Source organism: Crocodylus siamensis, chromosome 5 (genome assembly GCF_052110815.1).
Source record: "Crocodylus siamensis isolate JL-2025a chromosome 5, ASM5211081v1, whole genome shotgun sequence".
Taxonomy (NCBI): Eukaryota; Metazoa; Chordata; order Crocodylia; family Crocodylidae; genus Crocodylus; species Crocodylus siamensis.
The window spans coordinates 121,679,542-121,703,037 of NC_143399.1; the positions used below are offsets into that span (position 1 = coordinate 121,679,542).

The window sequence follows — 23,496 nt, forward strand, 5'->3', positions numbered from 1 at the left end:
AAGTCTGGCAAAGTCACCTCAAAGAAGTCCTTCCAAATCAATATGATTGCTATTTACAATATAAATACATCAATGTATTATCTTATATATACAATATATATAATGTACAATATAAATATATTACTCATCTATAAATGATTAAGTACAAAATTCTGGGGTATTTTTGGTGAAAATAGGGTATCAGGCCTTGGTTCAGGAACCAATCCCCCATTTATAACATTGTTTCTTATGAGAAAAATGGTTCCAAGTTACAAAGTTTCAACTTAAGACCAGTTTTCAGGAACCAATTGTAAGGTCTTTGTGTGGCACCAAGCAGTTTTATATTGCAACATTACTGTGTTTGCAGCAGGGAAATGCATCATTTGCTTACTACCAGAGTATCTTGGAAAATACAGCACATCTCCTGGTTGGAAACAAAAACTTAAAAGGGAATCTTCCAGGAGCATCTACATGTGCTACTATGGTGCATGACTAAACTGCAGAGCTTACTGCTCCAGAGTTTATTGCTCTCAGGCACACCATTTGAATGTGCTCCTGGGAGCAATTAACTCTGAAGCAACAAGCACCAGTTTATTGATGCGCAGCAGGTGGAGCGGCAGAGAAGGAAGGAAGGGAGAGAAGTGGTGATGGTAGGGGGGAGCACCCCACCTGGCAGAGGGTTCCAGGGGTCAGCCTGCCAGGCAAGAGCTGATCCCCCTGGCTCAATGTGCTGCAGACAAGCTGGGCAGGGCATGAGGGTGCTTCAGTGTGGGTCTAACCAGCAGGCAGCCCCTGCACTGAAGTACGCTGATGCCCCAGCCAGCCCCTTCAGTGTCCACACTTGCGCAGCTGCAGAATTTTTCACTCCACAGCAGGATAGTACTTGTAAATCAGTAAGTAAGTAAATTAGTTTGCACCAGCCTAAAAGGGGCATGTGTTGATGCAAGATGTTTACTGCACAGCTAATTAGTAACTGTGCAGTAAATGTCTCGTATAGATGTGCCTCCCTGTTGCTCAAGTGGAAGCATTATCTGCAATGGGATGTTTCTTGTGAAAAGGCAATGAAGTCTAATATTGAAAAATGCACCAAGAAATTACTTAAAAATATGTTCTACAAAACTCTCCTTGTGTACTCCATATGTAGCCTTTTCAGAGCTGGAACATAATTTAGTGTAAACACCTAATTTTTCAATTTGTTTTTGCATCAGACCTCACCCAAAATCACCTTCATCAGACCAAAGTGCACACATTGCCTCTCCCAAACTTCAAATCTCCTTCTATGCAAGGCCATTCCTCACATTCTTTTCCTGGAAACCAACAAGATAAGAAAGAAGGTCTCTGCTGGGACTTTTACTTGGTCACTAGTTTGTTCATGTTACTGGTTGGCTACTAGTTCTGCATTAGATGGCTTTCTGGTTCCTTAGTCAGTTGAACGTTAAGAATGTCCACTTTTGTTCTTCTTTATATCTCCCATTCTTTTCTCTACAAATGTCATCATACAAATCCTGAAACAAATTTAACTGTCCATCATCAAGGCAGTAAGAATTTTTGAGTTTGATGTGTAAGTAGGATTGGTGTTTTCAAGGGAGGTTCTGGGAGTACAAAAGATGTAGGGTAGACACATCTCCAATCTGCGAATCCCAGCAGCAAAACGTCTTTCTATTACTCCACAGAACATTAAAAAGCATTTCAGATGCAAAAGGGTTATGGGACATTGGAAATCTGTAGATGAGTTCTGGCCACTGCATTAAAATAATTGTGCTTACATCAAAATCCACACAAATGATAATATTCCATTGGTTCCCCACCTCGGGGCATGACCTGAATCAGGGTCGCAGGGGCTCCTCAGTAGGGTCGTGAAGGGTCCACACACACATTCATGCCTGCAGCTTGGGAGCAGAGGTTAGGTGGGCAGGGCAGGGCCACCATGCACAAAGGGGGCAATGGTGACTCCCCTGCCCCCAGGCTACTGCCGTTACCGCACTCCACTCCCAGCAGCTCCCATGACACTGGGTGGGGAGGTCCTGTTGGTGGCCAATTTAGGGTTGCAACAAAAAAATGTTGGGATCCATTGTAATATATGGTACACTATGATTTGTCCACAGATGGATATTGTGATCTAGTGACAAGATTCTTCCTGATCCCTCAGAGACAATATGGCATTCAAGTAGCTAGTGAATGCACAGCCTGTTTTTTGAAAGGGAGAATAAGATCAGTGTGTGCACTGCCCTCAGTACTGCCCTCTTCTGAAATCAGCATTTCAGAAGAGGGCAGTAGTAGTACAGAACGCATCTGCCAACAGGAAGCAGAGTACTTCTGCGCCTGAGACAAGACGGCAGACTCATATCTCTAGTCAGAAACTGAGATCCTGCTTACGTTGCCAGTTGCTCAATGAGAGTGCTTTTGGGGTAGGAAAGTGCTAACAATCAAAAGACATATTCTCCTCATTTCTCTACACCTACAACCAAAACTAAGAGATTCCCTAGTAGAAAAAATATTAGTTTGCAGTCTACCCCCCAGTAGTAGGCACCTATATAAATTTCGCTGCATTTGCTTTTCCCCTAGTTTAAGTGTCTGTGGGTAAAATTTGAGAGGTCTCAAATTGGATTTAGAAAAATATTTTTGTAATCTGTTACATTTCCCCTCTATTTAGCACTAGTGAGGCCACATCTGGAATACTGTGTTCAGTTTTGGGCCCCGCCACTACAGAAAGATGTGGACAAATTGGAGAGAGTTCAACAGAGGGCAACAAAAAATGGTGAGGGTGCTGGGGCACATGACTTATGAGGAAAGACTAAGGGAGCTGGACTTATTTAGTCTAGAGAAGAGAAGACTGATATAAAAGCACCTTCAACTACCTGAAGTGGGGTTCGAAAGAGGATACAACTAAACTGTTCTCAGTGGTGGCAGATGACAGAACAAGGAGCAGTGATCTCAAGTTGCAGCAAGGGATGTTTAGGTTACATATTAGGAAGAATTTTTTCATTGGAAGAGGTTACCTAGAGAGGTGGTGGAAGCTCCATCCTTGGAGGTATTCAAAACATAGATAAAGCTTTGGCTGGGATGATCTAGTTGGGGATGATCCTGCTTTGAGCAGGGGGTTGGACTAGATAACCTCCTGAGGTCCCTTCCAACCATAACTTTCTATGATTGCATGTTTTCTCAAAAACATTTTAATTTGCAATTTTTTCCCAGTTCGCTCAGTGGATTAGCGAAGAACTGTCATTGGATGCTGTTTATATGAGTCACTTCCTCTCTACTACTTTACCACCCTTTCCATTTGACACTTGGTTTCACATTCCTGTTTCTCCCTTACAGATTCAGTTCCATTACTCAAGATGTTACTGCTACAGGTTCTTTTAGTGACTTCAGTTTGGTCTTGTAAGTCATTTTTCCTTTCTGTGTTTTTTTTAACTGGAGCTCATTATTGAGCAGAGAAGGCAAATTTCCAAGTCATTCAGCTTTAGTTTTATGATGCCATTTCTTCTCTTTCTTTTCTAGATGGATCTATAGGAGTAACTCTCACCCAAAGTCCATCATCTACCACCAGAATTGTAGGCACTACTGCACGTATGAAGTGCGTTTTTACTAACTTTACAGGAGCTTTTGCTTCAGCTGCAATTCACTGGTATCAACAAAGCCCTGGTGAAGCTCCAAAGAGAGTTTTGTACTTCATATCAGGAGACGCTGCTGTTGATGACCAATCTCAGAAAAGCAGGTTTACAGTTGAGAAAGATTCTTCAAAGCACACCTGTACTTTCAATATAAATAGTGCAACAAAAACTGATACCGGTGTCTACTACTGTGCTTACTGGGATAGCCACAGTGTTAGAAAACCACGAATAACCTGTACAAATACTCACTTTGCATTTTCAACCACAGCCCTTTAACTGCATGATACCAGACACTTTTCCTCTCAGCCAGGAACCTGCTACAGAAACTCCTCTTGACACCTGACATAAAAGATAACTTAACTTCTGCTTTGCTGCATATATTACTAATAAATTCTAAGGCCCCAAAACAGTAAATGCAGCAGATCTTACATACTTATTTGAATCCATGAATACTGCCCAGTAGGAGTTTATATTTGATTACTGCAACTAGCATTATAAAAACCCAAGTGTGATAGACTGAAATATTCTAGTTTGGGCAAATATTCACTCCTGAAGGCTTTGCAAGCCAGAACAGGGTTCAGAAGATAATGTCATGTTGATATAACTTTCACACTTACCATTTCTTAGTCACATCAAGGAAACATGTCTGTGTCCTCTAAAACAATCCAATCTCCATATTTTCTTTCCAATGAGCAATATTCTAGAGTATTCCTGTAGTCTTCTAACAGCAGTGGTAGCAATACAACAGCATTAAAGCAAAGTTGGGGACCCAGATTCTGGCACACATGGGAACATGGATGTCACAACACCTATTTTGCCAGTAATTCTGTAAGACAGACAAGTAATATTCAGGGGATTCAGAAGAAAAAGTATACATTCAAATTAGAAAAACTCACATGAAAAAATAGCCAAAAGCATTGTAATTCTAAGAAGCCTTTAACAAGAACAATTTTTATGAACGAATTTGTTTAGGAAAGGAATGAAGAAGCACATAGTTGGCCTATTGAGTATGTATGTGTGTGATAACTTAGATGATTATATTTAAAGTGTTAAGTGTATCTATTGTAAAATATAAATAAGGACAAGGTAACACAGAAGGACAAAATCCTAACAGAAGTGATGCACAAGCTTAATGCTATCCCTGTTGATTTTTATTGAGGTAACTGAAAATCCAACACTGTTACTCAAGGATATAAAAGTGAACAACTATATAATTGTCTGCAAGGTTGAGGGCATTTATATTATTGTTACAATACGGCATACAACATTTTACGTAATAATTACGTACAGGAATTACTCCATAAGGACGTTCAGGTTGTAGCACTAAGTTGTAATTGCCCTGCTGTACGTGGATACAATCTGATATTGTTCTTAATTATTTGATCACAGACTACTTTCCACAGAACCTCTATCTCATGCAGTGAATGGTTGTTTATTGACTATTTCTTTATACACCCCAAATTCAGCGCCTTGCTTGAGCCTTTACTGAACTCTCATAATCCAAACCCAACATTGAATACAATAGGCATTTCTGTTGTTCTCTTTCTATAGCATCTGAATGCTTCACAAGCAGTAGTAAATTTATCTTAAAGCACCCCTGTGAAATCAGCCACAAATTTTATCCTCACTGGGCACATCCACACGTCACTGTGCTTTAACACTTCCTTTTGGAAGTACTAAAGCATGGCACTATGTCGCCATGGGGTGCTATGTTGCCATAGGGTGATGCGTAGATGCACCCATTATTACCATAAAAAAACTGAGGCCAAGGAGCAAAATGAAGGACCACATTGTCAAGAATGTCCATGAGTTGTAGCACTTCCAGGACACATATCAACCTTTCTTGTGAGCACTCAGCTCTTCTGTAATCTGAACCAGGAGATAACCCCAGTAAAGAGGAATCTCCAATTGGTGGCTGGCTATAAATATTTTAAGTGACTTGCCCAGCTAACAGAGGAACTCTGTGACAGAGGGAAGGATCTGCCCATACTCCCCATGACATGACTTCCCCAACTCCTGCCTTCCTGCCGTTCAGCTTCTATTTCCTGGTCCTTTGTCTCCCTCTCCATATCCTCTAGTTCCTTCAGTTCCTTTTAGATCACCCCAACCTACCATTTCCTGCCACACCATTCCCTGTCTACAACTGCTTCCCCTAAATTCCAGCGACTGTCCCCCTTCCCATTCTCCCGCCTCTTTCCTTCTGCCTCCTGTAGTACCCCCAGCCGAATGACTCACTGTTTTGCATTCTAAGTCTGTCTCTTTCTTGCTTCTTGGACCCCAGGGCCTGAAATGAGGCCACTGAGAGCACAGAAGACAGAATGGTTCTCTTCTGTTAAATCTGGTGCCTGGTGCTTCTGCAGTCCAGCGTTTACAAAGTCCTGCTCTACCATCACAACTGTGGATACTGGATACTAGAGCACTATAGACTAGAATACCAACTTGACAGCACACTTTTATATGACTGTTAGAGGAAAGATGGGGAACCTAACCATCCCAGCAACACTGCAGCAGGAGAAACGGGTAGTTGCGTCTGGGCAGGACTCCTGTGTTAACCCTTTAACTGCATGTGGCCCATGGGCTGCCAGTTGGACAGCCCTAAACTAGAATATTGAGGATCCTCAGAGTGTCTTACCTATGAGAAGTCTTCAGCGCTTAATTCCATTTATCCATATGGTAATAAAGAACTGGCAGAAGATTTGCGTGGCTACAAATACCTGTAAGAAGGCAGAGTATAGAGACCTGGCTGATTGACTAAAGGCAGAAAAACACATAAGCAAACTAATGACACTGCACTACAGGAAAAAACATGGTAGAGAAAAGGTATTCTCATCACAAAGATATAAAAAATACCACTGAAGAGGAAGGAAAAGAGTAATTTTGCAAAATATCTTGTTGCATAATTGGCCCTTCTGAGGAATAGGATGAAAAAGGATATTTACAAGTTGAGTCTACACTCTTTCAGCAGAGGGCACCACAACACAGAATAGTTAGCCCACTGACATCACTCGATTCATAGAATAAAGAAGTAGACTTGGAAGGGACTTCAGGAGGTCATGTAACCCAGCCCCCTTCTCAAGGCAGCATTGTCCCTATCCAAACCCTCCTAGGCAAGGGTTCTCTAATATATTCGCAAAACCTTCCAAGGGTGGAGATTCCACCACCTTTGTAGGCAACCTATTTTGCTGCTTTACCATTCTTATAGCGAAGAATTTCTTCCCAATATCCAATCTAAAATTCCTTTGCTGTAAGTTGAGGTCATTGCTCTTCATCTTTTCCCCTGTGAACACAAAGAATAAATAGGCTATCACTGTCCTCTTATGAAGATTAGTATTATGCCAAACACATTCAAGCTTTCATCTGAGTTCTACACACCAAGCCAGTTTAGCAAAGTATTTGTCAATGGCTCTTGGGTCCTTGGGGTGAATACAAGGAAGCAGAAGCCTCCCTCTCCCACCACATGCAGGATGTACAATGGCTAATTAGGATGTTCCTGAAAAACAAACAAACAAAAATTCATTATTTTAAGCCATCCAGTATTCCTTTACCAGCTTCTACCCTAGCCTCTCAACTCCCCTGCAGAAGCAACTCTGGTATGTCCTCCTCCCTGAATATATTTCAAGCACACCAGAGACACTTCAGAGTCATTGAATGGGATGTTTCTAAAGTGGCTTCAGTGATGAATCGCCAGCTTTGGCATGCATGAGAGGGAGGAGAAGGGGCCATGTCCCTCTTCCGTCTCTTGAGCAAATCTTAACAATTCTTGGAATAGCAGGACATTGGCCACTGTTGTCCTCTTTTTTTACCTGTGGCAGATTAGGGCACTATGCTTTATGGTTGTGTGGCATGGCTGACTGTGTAATTTTGATCATAGGTTAGATGACAGATTTATATAGCACGATTTGGATAGGGGTGATCCTGCCTCAAGCAGGTGGTTGGACTACATGATCTCTAGAGGTCCCTTCCAGCCCTTCTTCTCTATGATTCTATGATTCTGCTGCAAGTGTGTAGAGTGGAGCGGGGAATTCCTCAGCTTCCAACTATTACTCTTTACAGAACACTTCAGGCATAGCTACTCCTAAATTATCTACGACTAATGATTATCCAATCTCTTCTTGAAAACCTCTAGTGATAGAGATTCTACAAATTCTCTAGGTCTAGGCAATCTAAAACTTACCAGGTATGGCGTGGCATTCTCTAGTGCCGGCCATTTTCCAATCAAGAATGAATGTTTCTTTCCCCAAAAGTTCTGCTTTATTTCCATCAAAAATTAATTCATGGAAATCTTATGGTCATGTAGGAAGTGAGATTAGATGACAAACAACTGTCCCTTGTGGTATTCTAATCATATTTATTTTTATAAAAAATAAAGTAAATCTCTATATATAGTTATTTGGTTGTACAGTTTGACAGTGACCAAACAGTTCCCAAACATTTCACTGAGTTACATTTACAGTCACATTACCACTTGCCACATCCCTTTTTTCCTCCTTCCCCCACATAATTCCCAAATCCACACCTGGACCCTAACCTACAGCCAAACCGTCCCCTTTCCCTTCAAAACATAATTAAATCAATGAAAAGTCCCACCTTCTAAATTCTTACACAGAGCAAGAATACATCTAAATTGCCTTTCAATAGCTCATACAAGGCCAGGAGAGCTACCATTGGCTACTTAGCACATGAGTCACTCACTTCCTCTCTCCAAGTGCACCATTCTGTTTCAGATTAGGAATCCTCTTCTTCTGGGTCTCAGAGCCAGGAGCACCATAATTTAGCTGTCATGTTTCCACTGCAGGTTATTTTTCTTGCTTCGCTAATTTGCTCTTGTAAGTTGGACCTTTGCAGGAGAAACACCAACGGACAGTAATTTGAAATCCTTCAACTTCATTCAGTTTCATACTCATGACATCTTTGTTTCTTCCTCTTTTTGTAGATGGAGATGCTCTGGAGCTGACACAATCAGAACCCTTCAAAACCAGGGGAAAGACTAGATCTGCTTCTATTAAATGCCAGGTTACTGGGACTACCGCTGTTATACACTGGTATCGACACAAGCCTGGGGAAGGTCCAGAGCGGATTCTGTACTGGTCAGCAGGAAAAGTTGTCTATGACAAGGAGTATGATAAAAAGTTTTCAGCAAGACAGGAGTCTAATAAGAACTTTTATTTTCTGACAATAAATGACATAAGTACAGATGATGCAGCTATGTATTATTGTGCCGCTTGGGACGATGCACATTGTTAGCAAAGCATTGAGCAGCTGTACAAAAACCTTCTTTGTATTCTAAACCATGGGCTGTCAAATATTTGAAACCATGCCTGCATCCCTTATTAAGCTCTTCAGCTTGGAATCAGCTCCACATATTCCTCCCTAGCTTGTCCCATCAGACAGGAAAAGACAACATCCCATATAGCTCCTTTGGCAGACAATTACTAAATAAACAATGGGATCCCACCTGCCTACACCATAAAAGGAGAATAATAGTTCAATTGGGCAGCAATGTTCAGTTACTCTGTCTGGGGAACTGAGGCTTGCTACGTGTGCACACTTACCAGTTTATCAACAGACAAGAACCTCTAGGGCTGATAATAGTGGATGTGTGCTCAGAAAAGCAGTCACAGGAAGAAAACTAAAGAAAGTTCTTCCATTTTGCTCAAGTAGAAAAATTCTCTGCAGTGAGTAGTTCTGACTAGAACACAATAAAAGATCACATTGACATTTCTAATACAAAAGTGTTGTGGGATCCTGTCAATCTACAGATGAATTCTGGACATGGCATTATAATCATTCTTACAAAGACCAATATGTACTTATACCAAACCTTACCTTAAGTGATAACAATATATTATATGATGATATGATGTGTTTGATGGATGGAAACTGCAATCTGGTGACAATGTTTTACCTGACCCAATTGAAGCAATATGTTGTGCAATGAGTTAGCAAATAGATGGCGTTTATAGAAAGGCAAAATAAGATCAGTGCACAGCGTATCATTAGGGGGCTATACTAGCACAGGGTACACTAGACACTTGGCAGCAGACCTGTTCTAGATCTGAGACAGGGCAGTGGAATCAGATCTGTCATCTATACAGTTTAACCTTGCCGCAAATGTACCCTACATGCTTGCAGCCAGAACCACCATTGGATGCTGCTTAAAGGAGTCACTTCCTTCCTCTTTCTGTCTAAGGCTTTGTTTCACATTCCTGTTTCTCCCTTATAGATTCTACCCAATTACTCAAGATGTTACTGCTGCAGGCTCTTTTAGTGACTACAGTTTGGTCTTGTAAGTCATTTTTTCCATTCTGCCCTTTTCAACTGGTGCTCATTACTGAGCAAAGAAGTTCTCGTTCCAGTCTAGAATGAAATCAGTGCTAGACTCCTGCAGCAGGGACTGCGGTGGTAATAGTGATTGAGGGAATATTAGCCTGATGACCCAGTTTGGCTGGATGGAGCACTAGCCTGGGACTCAAAAACCTGTGCTCTGTTCCCAGTTTTGCCCCTGTGGAAGTGGGGGTCACTTGCTTCTCTTTGTGCAATGCTTTCCTTTTTGCAGTGCCAGCAATCTATTTTCCCCACTGTAAAAGGGGGATAAGGATCCTTTTCCTTTATTAAGGGCTTTGGAAACCTCTGCTTGGAAAGCACTAAGTACCCCTGTTGTTACACAGGCTATGTATCACAGTGCCTCACTCATTCTCTTTCAGTTTTGTGGTGTAATCTCTGTTCTCTTGTTTCTAGATAAACATGCAGAAGTTACTGTCACCCAAAGTCCAGAGTTCAGAGGAGAAGGCAAGAGTGCATGTATGAACTGTGATATTACTGGCAACTCTCGAGGTATTGACAATACTATACACTGGTATCATTAGAGCCCTACTGGAACTCCAAAGCTCTGTACTTCACATTGGGAGAAACTTCTGTGGAGGCCCTATCTCTGCAAAACAGGTCTGCCCTTAGGGAAAGATTCTCAAAAGTCCTGATATATTTTCCAAACAGTGCAAAGAAAATGGATGCCAGCATTACTGCTGTGCATACTGGGACATGCATAGTAACAGAGTGAGAAAATCATAGGCAATTTGCACACACACGCAAAAAATCACATTGCAATAGGTGCTTGAAACCACAATCACCTCTCTAATCCTTCCTCTCAGATGGGAAACTGCTACAGAAACTCTGTATTGTTTTTTGCCACCTGAGAAGAACAATATTTTAAAACTGATGTTCTGACATACGATTTGCTAATAATATCTAAAGCCATGATAGCATAAACACTGACTTCAGTATGTGAATGGTCAACCCCCTGAGATCAGTTGTGCACTCCTGGAAGTGCCAGCTGTGAAACTGGAAGTGCACTTCTGGTTTTGCCAGTTTTGCTGCTGGCTCAGCAATCAGCCACTGGGGGGGATCTCAGGGGCTACCCCCACCCCATCAGCAATCTGGTGCCCCCCCAGACTTGGGAGGCACCAGTCACCCATGGCAACCAGGGTGACCAAGGGAATAGAAAGGCTTCCATACAAGGAGAGATTAAATAGGCGAGAGACATTTTTTAGAGAAAATACAACTGAGAGGGAAGTAGATATAACAGAAGTTTACAAACTAATGAATGGTGAGAAGAATCACAGAATTGAAGGACTGGAAGGGACCTGTAAGATCATCAAGCCCTGTCCCCTGCCATGGGCAGGAGGTAATTGGGCTCAAATGAGCTCAATGAAGTGGTTGTCCAGCCTCCTCTTGAACACCGCCTGGGATGGCGACTGCACCACCTCTGTTGGAAGTGTGTTCAAGTTTCAAGTTACCTTTACAGAAAAGAAGTTTTTCTTATGTTCAGCCTAAATTTTTCCTTGACTAGCTTGTGCCTATTGGACCTCATCCTCCCCAGGGGTGCTTTTCTGAAAAGTTGCTCTCCTAGATCCTGGTGTTCTCCCCTGACATATTTGTAGGTGGCTATCAAGTCACCCCTCAGCCTTCTTTTACTCAGACTGAACAAACCCAGGTCCTGAAGTCTCTCCTCATTGGGCCTATCCCTCAGGCCTTTGATTATGTGGGTGCCCCTTCTTTGCACCCTTTCAAGCTTGTCTACATCCTTTTTGAAGTGCAGTGCCCAGAACTGGACACAGTACTCCAGCTGTGCCCTCACCAATGCTGAATAGAGGGGAAGGAGCACCTCTCTGGATCTGTTAGCAACACATCGGCTGATGCACACCAGAGTTCTGTTTGTCCTGCTGGAAGCTTAATTGCACTGTTGGCTCGTGTTCATCTTGTGGTCAATTGTCACCCCCAGGTCCCATTCAGATGCAGTGCCAGCCAATGCACCATCATCATTATATAGACATAATGAGAGTTCTTCCTACCCAGATGAAGGACCTGGCACTTGTTCCTGTTGATCCTCATCTGATTGTGTTCAGTGCAGAGGACCAGTCTGTCAAGGTTGTCCTGGATCCTTGTTCTGTCTTCAGATGTGCCTGCTTGTCCCCACAGCTTGGGGTCAACCGCAAACTTAATCACTGCACTTTTCACTCCCTCATCCAGGTCACTGATAAAGATGTTAAAGAGCACGGGCCCAAGCACTGATCCCTGGGAGACGCCCTGGAGATGGCCCTCCAGAATGAGGCCACCCCATCAATTACCACTCACTGGGATCGGCTGCTGAGCCAGTTGCCAACCTACCTCACTGTAGCCTGATCTAGGCCTGTACTCTCCAACTTAACTGAGAGGATTTCATGGGAAACAGTATCAAAGGCCTTGCTGAAATCTAGGTAGAAGACATCCACCTCCTGTCTCATGGCTAGCTGGTTAGTTACTTGGTCATAAAAGGACATCAGGTTTGTTAGGCATGACCTCCCCTTGACAAAGTCATGCTGGTTGTTTCTCAGTACTCCACCAGTTGTGAGCTTGTGGTTGATGCCCTCCTTAACAATTTTTTCAAATATTTTTCCTAAGACCAAAATCAGACTACTGGTCTATAGTTAGCAGGCTCATCCCTCTTTCCTTTCTTAAAGATGGGCACTCTGTTAACCTTCTTCCAGTCATTCGAGACTACTCCTGAATTCCATGACTCTTCGACCAGCCTCTCCAGAGGCACTGCTATGAGCTTGGCCAGTTCTTTCAGCACTCTTGGATGCAGGTTTTCTGGCCCAGCCAACTTGAAAACACCCAAATGATCTAAGAGTATCTTCACCTGTTTGGGCCTGATTTTCTGTAGAATGCTGTAGAATCACCATATTCTCTGCACCTCTGGATAGGTGACAAGTTCTTGCTTGGTTTCAGGAATACTGATGCAAAGTAAGAATTAAAGGGCTCTGCCTTTTCACATGGGGCAACTGTGGGCTTCTCCTCCATATTCAGTAGGGGGACCACAGTAGAGCTTGATTTTTTTCTTGCTCCCTATGTACCTATAGAAGGATTTCTTGTCTTTAATTTCAGTTGCCAGCTTGACTTCCATGCATGCCTTGGCTTTCATAGAATCATATGAGTCAGAAGGAACCTAGACAGATCATCTAGTCTGACCCCCTGTCATGGACAGGAAGGAACACTGGGGGTGGCAGAGGTCATAAGACCCCAACCAGGTGCCTATCCAGTCTCCTCTTGAAGATTTCCAGGGAAGGTGAGAGCACCACCTCTATGGGAAGCCTATTCTAGGCTCTGGCCACCCTTACAGTGAAGTAGTTCTTCCTAATATCCAACCTAAACCTATCCTCCCTCAGCTTGTGGCCATTGTTCCTGGTGAATCCAAGGGGGGCCCTGGTGAACAGACTTTCCCTGAGTCCCTGCTGGTGGCCCCTGATAAAGTTGTAGGCAGTGACAAGATCCCCCTAGTCTCCTCTTGTGGAGACTGAAGAGATTCAGGTCCCTCAGCCTCTCTTCATAGGGCTGGCCACAGAGGCCCTCAACCATACGAGTGGCCCTCCTCTGGACCCTCTCCAGGTTCTCCACGTCCTTCTTGAAGTGCAGCGCCCAGAACTGGACAAAGTACTCCAGCACCACATAGAGGGGGAGCAAGACCTCTCTGGACCTGTTAGTGATGCCCCTGTTGATGCATGACAGGGTGTGGTTGGCACTACCTATTGCTTTGTCACATTGGCGACTCATATTGATCCTGGAGTCACTCCTGACTCCAAGATCCCTCTCTGCCTCTGTGCTGCCGAGAGGGTCAGCCCCTAACCTATAACCATAATGCTGGTTCCCTCTCCTCGGGTGCAGCACTCTACACTTGTCCCTGTTGAACCGCATCCTGTTCAGATCCACCCACTTCTCTAACCTATCCAGGTCTGCCTGGATGCGGTCCCTGACTGCTGGTGTATTCACTTTACCCCACAGCTTGGTGTCATCAGCAAACTTGAACAGGGTGCTCTCTACACCCTCGTCCAGGTCGCTAATGAAGATGTTGAACAGCACCGGCCCAAGGACCGAGCCCTGGGGGACTCCGCTGCCCACACCCTCCCAGGTCGACATCGACCCATCCATCACCAGCCTCTGGGTTCACCCCTGGAGCCAGTTTGCCACCCATGTGACCGTGCATTTGGCAATGCCGCAGTCCCTCAGCTTGCCCACCAGAATTGGGCGGGACACTGTATCGAAGGCCTTCTGGAAGTCCAAGAAGATGACATCGACTTCCTCCTTCACATCTAAGCTCTTTGTTACCTGGTCATAGAAAGAGACCAGGTTTCTAGGCCAGGTTAGTCAGGCAGGATCGGCCTGACACAAACCCATGTTGGTTACCCCTCAACATCACTTCCCCTAAAGGGCTCTCACAAATGTGGCCCTTGATAATTTTTTCAAAGACCTTCCCCAGGATAGAAGTGAGGCTGACTGGCCTGTAGTTGCCAGGCTTTTCCTTCCTCCCCTTCTTGAAAATAGGGACCACATTGGCCCTTTTGCAGTCCTCGGGGACTTGGCCCGAGCACCAGGAGTCCTCGAACAGCCGTGCCAATGGCTCCACAATGACACCAGCCAATTCCCTCAGCACCCGTGGATGAAGGTCATCCTGGCCCACTGACTTGGACACATCTAAGCCCTCCAGGTAATCCTTAACTAGGTCTGAACTAACAGTCGGGGGACTCGCATCCTTCCTGGGCCTCTCTACACTATCACCCAAGAGCACCCCATTGTCAGCAGACAGGAACACGGAAGCAAGAACTTGTTGAAGAGTTCTGCCTTCTCTCGCGCATCCATCACCTACTGCCCTGCAACTGCCCTTTCTTTGTCTCATGTCTGCAGGGATTTACTATTTACTTTCTCTCACAATACCAGATCTAGAACACATGAGGAAATTATTAAGAAGTGGGTTTCAAACTAAAAGGAAGGGTTTTTTTGTGGGGGGAGGGAGGGAGTTGTTTTTTTTCCTCCCAGACAGCCTGTAAAAAACCTGTGGGACTACTTTCCGTAAGACATTGTGGAGGCTGACAGTATAACTGGGTTCAAAAGAGGATTAGATAAATTCATGCAGGATAGGTCCTTCAGTGAGGATTAAACATTATAGTAATACATGCAAGTTCCAAATTAGGACTTCCTGGGTCTCTAAATGCCGAAAGCTGTAAGGAAAAAGGAGCAGAGGACAGATCAGTTTAGATAAGCCCTATCTAAATATTTTCTCCTGAGCATTCACTTTGTGACACTGTAAGATACAGAATACAGGCCAGATGAACCTGTGATCTGACCCAGGTAGCACCTCTTGTTCTTATGATTTATAGTCTATCTAGATAAATTGGGTAAATTATTATCATATGGCTTTTTCACTTCATTTAATCATTTCATTCAACAACTTCTGTAAAAGATCTTCACATAAGTGAGGAGGCCTAATGCATAAAAGAACACTAAGTTTCTGGATGAGACTGTTATACACTGATGATTACTATAATAGTAGTATTATAGTGAATTTATAAGGTATATATATACACATGTGTGTAGTGGTGAATATATACAGTGTGCTTGCTGCTTATTACAGGACAGCATGCAAAGGAAACAATTTTGTTTCTTTCCCAGCTACCAAATGAAACGATGCCAGTAAATTAGTATTACTTAACTTGGAAAAATCCCAAGACAGCTACTTAGCAAAATATTATTTAAGAAGAGAAAAAAAATGTTATTTGCTAAGTAGCAGCTCTGCAGAAAAGAATCTGGGGCTTACAGTGGACAATAAGGTTAATATGACCCAACACTGTGCCCTTGTTGCTGAAGGCTAACAGCATCCTGGGCTGCATTAGTAGGAGTGTTGGCAGCAGATCAAGGGAAGTGATTATTGCCTTCTATTCAGCCCTTGTGAGGCCACATCTGGAGTACTGTATCCAGTTTTGGGCTCCCCACTACAGAAAGGATGTAGACAAATTGAAGAGAGACCAGCGGAAGACAATAAAAATGGTTCAGGAACTGGGGCACATGACTTGTGAGGAGAGGCTGAGGGAACTGGGCTTATTCAGTTTAGAGAAGAGAAGACTGAGGGAGGATTTAATAGCAGCTTTCAACTACATGAAGGGTGGTTCTGAAGAGGATGGAGCTAAACTGTTCTCAATAGTGGCAGAAGACAGAACAAGGAACAGTGGTCTGAAGTTGCACCAAGGGAAGTTTAGGTTTAGATATTAGGACAAACGTTCTCATTAGGGGGATAGTAAAACACTGGAACAGGTTAGCTAGAGAGTTTGTGAAATCTCCATCCTTGGAAGTTTTTAAGACCCAGCTAGACAAAGCCTTGGCTGGGATGATTTAGTTGGGGATCGTCCTGCTTTGACCAGGAGGTTGGACTAGATGATCTCTTGAGGTCACTTTCAACCTGGATATCTTCAAGAGGAGACTAGACAGTCACTTTGCTGGGGTCACCTGACCCCCAGTTATCTAGGTGCAGCGGGCTGGACTTAATGATCTTCTGAGGTCTCTTCCAGCCTTACAATCTATGAACGCTAATAATATTCTCTGATTTCATTATCCTAAGAGACAGCCAAAATATGCTGCCTATAGGACTCTTTGTAGTGGTCTGTACAGAACTGGCTTTTTTCCAGAATGCTGCTTCATTTCCTTCTGCTTAACTGTAGTAAGACAACTAAAAACAAATCATTCTTTTACAATTATTTTCCCATGTAAACAGTTGCTACAGCTGCAACAGAGAATTTATCTGATTGCCAACTGCAGGAAAGGTGGCCATGCTATTGTGCCTGAAAAGGCTTGTGATCCAAGTCAAATTCTCTTTTAATAGGTGATCACATGTTGAAAACACATTAAATCCATCTGACCTACCAGTCTCATAAAAATTCAAAACAGCAGTCCCCACCTGGTTCCCATTTGAGGAAAATAGGTTGATGGGTTATTTAATGGAAAAGTCACAAAGATCTCAAAATAGATCTGAATGAAGGCATGAAAAATCAGAAGTTAATTTTTAAAACCCCAAGGAACCAACATTATTTCTTGTGAAGTATTCTCCCAGTGATTGGCTGGAGGGCTCAGTTTTTTCAAGCATGAACCACCAGCTTCAATAAAGTATGGTAACTTCTTGTACAAAGAAAAACCACTGTGATACTACAACGTGGATCAAATACTTTGGCACGGGAACCAAACTCGTGGTTTCTGGTAAGTATTTTGATTCTTGTTTTGTTTAGTTGAGGGTTTTGGGGTAAACTGTAGCAAGGGCAATTATTAGAAAGATAGACATAAATCAACTGAAGAAAATGAATTTGCAAGATAAACCCAATATTATCAATGATTAGTGCATGGAGTTCCCATTGCCATTAGAGGATGAACTTAAGGAAATACATTATCCTAATGAGCATTATAGGGAAATATATTACCTTAATCTTAATAATATAATTTCTGGGATGTTTATTGAAAACTTAATAAGGACTGAGGATGTGGGCAATGAAGACATTGAAAATAGTGGTCCCAATTCATCCCTGGTGCAATGATGTTGATAAGATAAAAACACCTGAATATTTACAGAATAAGTTACAAGTGAAAAAGCAGATGGAAAACAGAAAAGTTTATTATAGGCAAGGTGGTAGCAGGTCTGCATCCCATAATGACTGGGATTGAAATTAGCTAGGAAGTGAAATGTCCCATAGTTCGTGTTATACTGAAAGGACCATTTCCCTCTTGCGTATATAAGTATGTTTACAGTATATAAAAATGTTAGAAACAATAATATAGGCTGTAATTTCAAGGTTGATTACATATAATGATGTTCATATTATATTCTTTAGAAAATATGCACTACTATCAAAATAATATCTCATAAGCAAATAAAATAAAGTGACACTGTGAATTTTTACGTTGTCACAAGTTGAAGTTAATGAAAGGACTTGATTGAACTTTGGGTGAATTGCTGGTCATTCTTTTGAAACATTCTACACACTTGTATTGCCGTGAAGTCATGTAAGTCAAGGAGTTGAAAGCATTTTAGCAGAAAGAACTACATTAAAATGTAAAAAGTGCTTGAATTCAGTTGAATATGCAATGGCGTTTCTAGTGACTCTTGTCTAGATTGTGTTTTTTTAAAATATTGATCTCAGATGTTGGTTAGTTGAAATTCATACCTTGAAGATTCATTAGTTTTTGTAGACATTACAATAATGTGCATCAGAAGTAAAGCACTTTGGCAAAGGCACCAAATTGATGGTTTCAAGTAAGTCTCAAAAGATGTTTCTCCTTAAAGCCTGCTCTTGCTGTCTGATAAAAATGTCAGATTCAAGCACTGTGGGCCCTTATTTTATTCACAAGCCAGTTTAGCCCTGTGAGAAGTATTCAAAAAATTTTAAGGTACCTTTAAAGATCTATTTCTAAATATTAGGTTGAGATTCTGTAATGAGTTGCTCATTCATTTTACCTTTTAAGAAAGGTAGAGGCAGTGTTAGTAAACAAATCTATTCTGAACCAATAATACTGGAAATTAGTTAAAAAATTCCAAAGGCTAAAAGCTTTAGACCATGTTTATAAAACAAATATAACACAGTCTTTTTTTTTCTCAAACTCACTGTAGTTAACCATCCGTATAAATTATCCACAGCAAAATTGTGATGTCAGTGACAAAACTCCCAGTGATTCTGTTAAAACTCTAGGATTACACTTATAGTGGGATACTATACTAATAAAAACCTTGGTTCAGGAAGGCCTTTAAGTATGTGTTTAAAAGCTACTTATATTAAGCAAAATACTTAAGCATGTGCTTAAATGTAAGGTCAGATCAGAACTAAACTGAGTAAGATCTTACAGATTCCATACAGCAACAGGGGAAAATAAGATGGTTACTTAGCTGATAACTTATTCCTGTTAGGGTAACTAATTCCTGAAGATATTTGTAAGGAAAACATATTTTCTACCTGGAACTTATCTGTTTATATAAATGGAAGAAATAACCTAAAATTATTTCCAAAATCAATCCCATTGTAGCAGCTATATTTTACTCTTAATCTTTATAACAATCTTCTTTAGATTCTTTAGGTGAGTGGTTATTCATTATGGAATTAAAGCAGAACAGACTAATTTTTTAACCACAGCCTTGGGACCCCAATTTAAAAAGAAACGTATTCCTTTCTATGAATATTTAAAATTAAATATTTATAATATTAATCGTGCTGGGTCCAGATTAGGGAGAGATTTAACAAGGCATTGTGACATTTAAACTATGATTGAAATTCAATTATTAGGTATCATTTATATTCTTGAAAATCTCCCCCCACTGGTTTTTCACCTTACAAGTATTCTCTTTACTTAATATTTTTGAAGGTGGGAAAGAAATGTAAATAGTAATTTTTTTTCTTTTAAAAGTGATCCCTACTAGTTATCACCATAAAAAAGATTAGGCTGTATAGATATTTGTAAAGGATTTACCCACTGTGACAGATCTAGGGATGGCTATTCTTTCAAAGTATTTGGCTCCGGTACAAGACTTGTTGTATCAGGTAAGTTGCCTGCTAATTACTGTCTTCCACAGATAAAAAAGATTTTTGTGATCATAGAATAATGTTTTGATCCACAGTATTTTTAAAAATTTAAATCACAATCTTTTCTGTGGGGCTGGGCAAAATCATTTCTTGTTGACTTCAATGGGCACTGAGGGCTAGCTGTACAATTTTGAATCTGAAACCAGATGTGGCCATTTATACTAATACAAAGTTGAAGGAAAATGCTTTCACCCCACCACATGCTGGTGTAAAAGAGTGCACAAATACAGGTCACATCAGGTTGTTCCTCTTTAAAAATCACTCTAGGCACATTTATAAAATAAAAAAGACTAGAAATGTCACAGTCAAGTACTCTAAAATGTATTCATTTCATAGGCAAGATATCTTAGTTCATTACTGATTTCAAGACAAGGTAACATTTTGTAATGCTGCCTGTTAAAAACAAAATATCAATATAATTAATTCTCAATATATCAGATCATCATGTTGCTTTAAGTCACTAATCTCTGAGATAAAGTATATATATAAAGTTTATATACTGTACTGCTAATCTATGTAATTTACAAAAAAAATTTTTCATAAGTCTTTTTCTTATTTTGTAGAAAAACTCTTGTTAATTTTTCAAGAACTTTGACTGAGTAAAGAACACAGAATTGGACCCACATTGTCAGTCAACACGACACTGTTTATAAGATTTCCTTGTATATTGAAAGTATAGGATACAATAAAACAATTAAGATAAATATCAAATACAGGCTAAAATTGCTCCCCCAGAAAAAAACAGAGAGAACAGTGCAAGTGAACATAACATGAATTCATTAGGAATTATGTCTGGTCTGAATTTGACTGCAGATCTTATGGATCTTATATAGGAGCTTTCATCTTTTCAGTGTGCATGAAATGAAATCTAGGCTCTGTTGAGGTCAATGTAGAACTCCCATTGAGATCAAGGGGGCCAGGACTGCACCTATGTTGTATAACTTTATATTTCAGTTAGAATAATGTTATCCACACGTGTGCAGAACAAGCAAAAACTGCTTTTGAGGTCAAATGTAGTTAATGTACCTGCTTTTATTCTCAGTTGAGAAATCCTTGTTTAAAATTGGCCTTATTCAATTGATTAGCATGGACTGTTTTGAGAAGAAATAGATTACTGGTGTTGCATATATTCATGATAACAAAGGTTGAAAAATAAATTGGGATTTTCTTCATGCATTTGGTTGGGTGTACTAGGTCTCCCTTGTGTCTGTTCATACTAGGTGGGTTAAGATCCAAGCCTTTTTAGTAGAAATATCTGGTGTGGTTTTTATAGTAATATGCAACACTGTGGACACTGGAAAAGTCTTCGGTACAGGCACAAAACTTGTTATATCTGGTAAGTTTTTAGAACAATTATTTCAGCATTTTCGTAGGGGCAAAATCTATTATATGAAGCTTGATAATTCATTTTATAAGTCAAGAGTAGACTGGGAGCAATATGTATCCCATTATAACTTCATATGGATGAGACAGGGGTCTGGGACAGATATTGCATAAACCAGTTTGACGCAAATCAGGTAAGTCTGATATTAGATTCAAACAGGTTCATCTCAAACCAGTTTCAGCCATTTTGAAATTAGTTTATGTGCACTGAATTTATGTTCTGTTACAGGTTTAAACCAGTTTCTGATCACTTCAACCACTTTGTGTGTAATGTCTGTTCCTAGCCTTAAAGATTACTTTTCTAACTCTCTTCTTAAAGGTGCTAACCAGTTTGGTGCTCACCAATAAAGAGTATATACAATTGCAATTGATCAGGAGGTAAATTTGCCCCAAACTATACTAGAGAATTTTAGAGACAAAGCTCTTAAAAGAAATAATTTCAAGCTTTATTCTTCTTCCCCTCCTCCTCCCTTCCACCCCCTGCCCCATCCCTTTCCTTACTATTTAAAACCCTAGCTTTATGCCAGTCCCTTCATAGCATTTGACAAAGTAGGCTGTTGCCTACAAAAACACATGCCTCTCTGAACCAGTTAGTTAATAAAGTAACACCTTGCCATACCTTTTGCCTGGTTTCAGGCTAATGTGGCTAACCATCTAACATGCACATTTTTATTCATGAAAATACAGCCCTACCTGTTTGTGACTAAATACTTTCAGTATATGTCTAAAAGGTTCCAAACGGTGAATTTCTCTCTTAAATCAATGCCACCTATTCCTCAAAGCAGTAGAATTTGCTGACATTAGACCTTAGACTCTTTTCCATCTCTAAGCTCTGCAAGTCATTCTTGTGACTAATAGTTCTGATTTTCTGGTGAATACTGATCTGTTGGAAAAAACAAATCCAGCTCCAGTGTGGGGCAACTTGTGCACAAGTACAAGTGAGCTAAGTCCAAAGCACTTGCAGTAACTTATACAAAAATTCTATTGAATATTAGCAGCATACTAGACACAAGCATACAATTGGCAATTATATTTCTTAGTCTGAGAGACCGAGCTCTTAGTATTTCCATACCCTGTGGTATGTATTTCCATACCCTGATAAGCTAACGGGACAAGATCCACATCTTTGTAGTGTCTTCAAGACATCAAAAAGCTGTAAAAGCTATCAAGGTTGTGTTATTTTGCACATTACCCACAGGATATATTTTCCTGCTAATTAGGTTACAAAACCAGTTTATTAAAAGCATTTCTTGCTGTGCAGGTAAACTGAAACAAAGAAACAAACATTGCCACTAGTATATGACTAGTTTTAAAGGTCTTACATATTGAGGGACAGCTACAGGCTATGTTCTAATGTTTCCTCTGCTATGTAGGAGTAATTTTCTCCAGGAACAAACTAAATATAACCACATCCAGAGTAGGTTTCATCCACTCAAGGCAAGTGAGGGTCTAAAGCCTAAGCATTATTCACAAGGCAACATCTTAGTTACCTTCTTTTCAAAGGTACCAGAGTTTAAACTGGTTAGCTTCCCTATCAGCTATTGGGTAATTAAAAAAATAACTCTCTTATCATTATTTTACATATAAGCAGTTGCTACAGCTGCCTCAGAGAATTTCTCTGAGTAAAGACTATAGGAAAGGGTACCCATGGTATTGTGACTGAGAGGGCCTGTGGTCCATAAAACAAATTCTCTTTTGATCTGTGGATCACACAAAGAAAAAAATTGAAAGTGTCTGACCAATCAATTTCCTTACTCCATTAAAATAAAACAGGAGCTCCAACTGGTTCTCATGTTTGGAAAATACGTTGATGGTTATTTAATGGAAAAGTTGCAAGGATCTAAAAACAGAATAACATTGAATAGAGGTTCACTAAAATGAAGGCACAAAACCCAGACATTCATTCAGTTTTTTAAACACTCAAAAACCAAGAGTATATCTTTTGAAGTATTTTTCCAGTGATTGGTTGGAAAGCTCAGTTTTTTAAGCCATGGATGACCAGCTGCTGTAGAGGAAGTTCTTGTACAAAGAAAAAACACCGTGCTGCTGCAACACTGATAAAATACTTTGGCACAGGAACTAAACTGGTGATTTCTCGTAAGTATTCTGATTCCCAATTAGTTTTTTTCTGGAAAATGGTAGCAAGGGCAATTACTAAAAAAAGTACATAAATCAATAGAGGAAAATGAATTTGAACAGATGCATATGATCAATGATCAGTGTATGCCATTCCCATTGATATCAGGGGATAGACTGAGGGAAATATATGAATCCAAAGGACATGATGGGCACAAAATAATATCTCTGGAACATTGATTCAACTGAGGAGATGGGTAATGAAGACATTGAAAATACTGGCCCCAGTTCATTCTTGGTGAAATGATATTGAAGGAAGGAAAACATTTGAAAGTTTAGAGAATAAGCTTCAGGTGCGAAAGCAGATGCAAAACTGAAAAGCTTGTATGGACAGGGCTGTAACAGGATTGTATCATTTTAAAATTGGGAAGGATGTTTGCCAGGAAGTGAAACATCCCTAGTGCCCTTTCCCCCCTTGTGTATGTAATAGTATTTATAATATATAAATGATAAATGCAGTACTG

At 40.8% G+C, this 23,496-nt stretch overlaps 1 protein-coding gene across 1 annotated transcript in view; it reads left to right on the forward strand.

Moving 5' to 3' along the window:
* The first annotated feature begins 3,290 nt into the window (after positions 1-3,290).
* The window catches only part of LOC149864504 (uncharacterized), a 32,221-nt gene continuing 12,015 nt past the window's right edge, over positions 3,291-23,496 (forward strand). The window contains exons 1-6 of the mRNA XM_090049787.1: positions 3,291-3,360; positions 3,481-3,828; positions 8,527-8,781; positions 10,332-10,427; positions 19,002-19,010; positions 19,413-19,471. Of these exons, the coding sequence (XP_089905913.1) occupies positions 3,318-3,360; positions 3,481-3,828; positions 8,527-8,781; positions 10,332-10,427; positions 19,002-19,010; positions 19,413-19,471 (810 nt within the window). The 5' untranslated portion in view covers positions 3,291-3,317. The remainder of the gene's footprint in view (positions 3,361-3,480; positions 3,829-8,526; positions 8,782-10,331; positions 10,428-19,001; positions 19,011-19,412; positions 19,472-23,496) is intronic.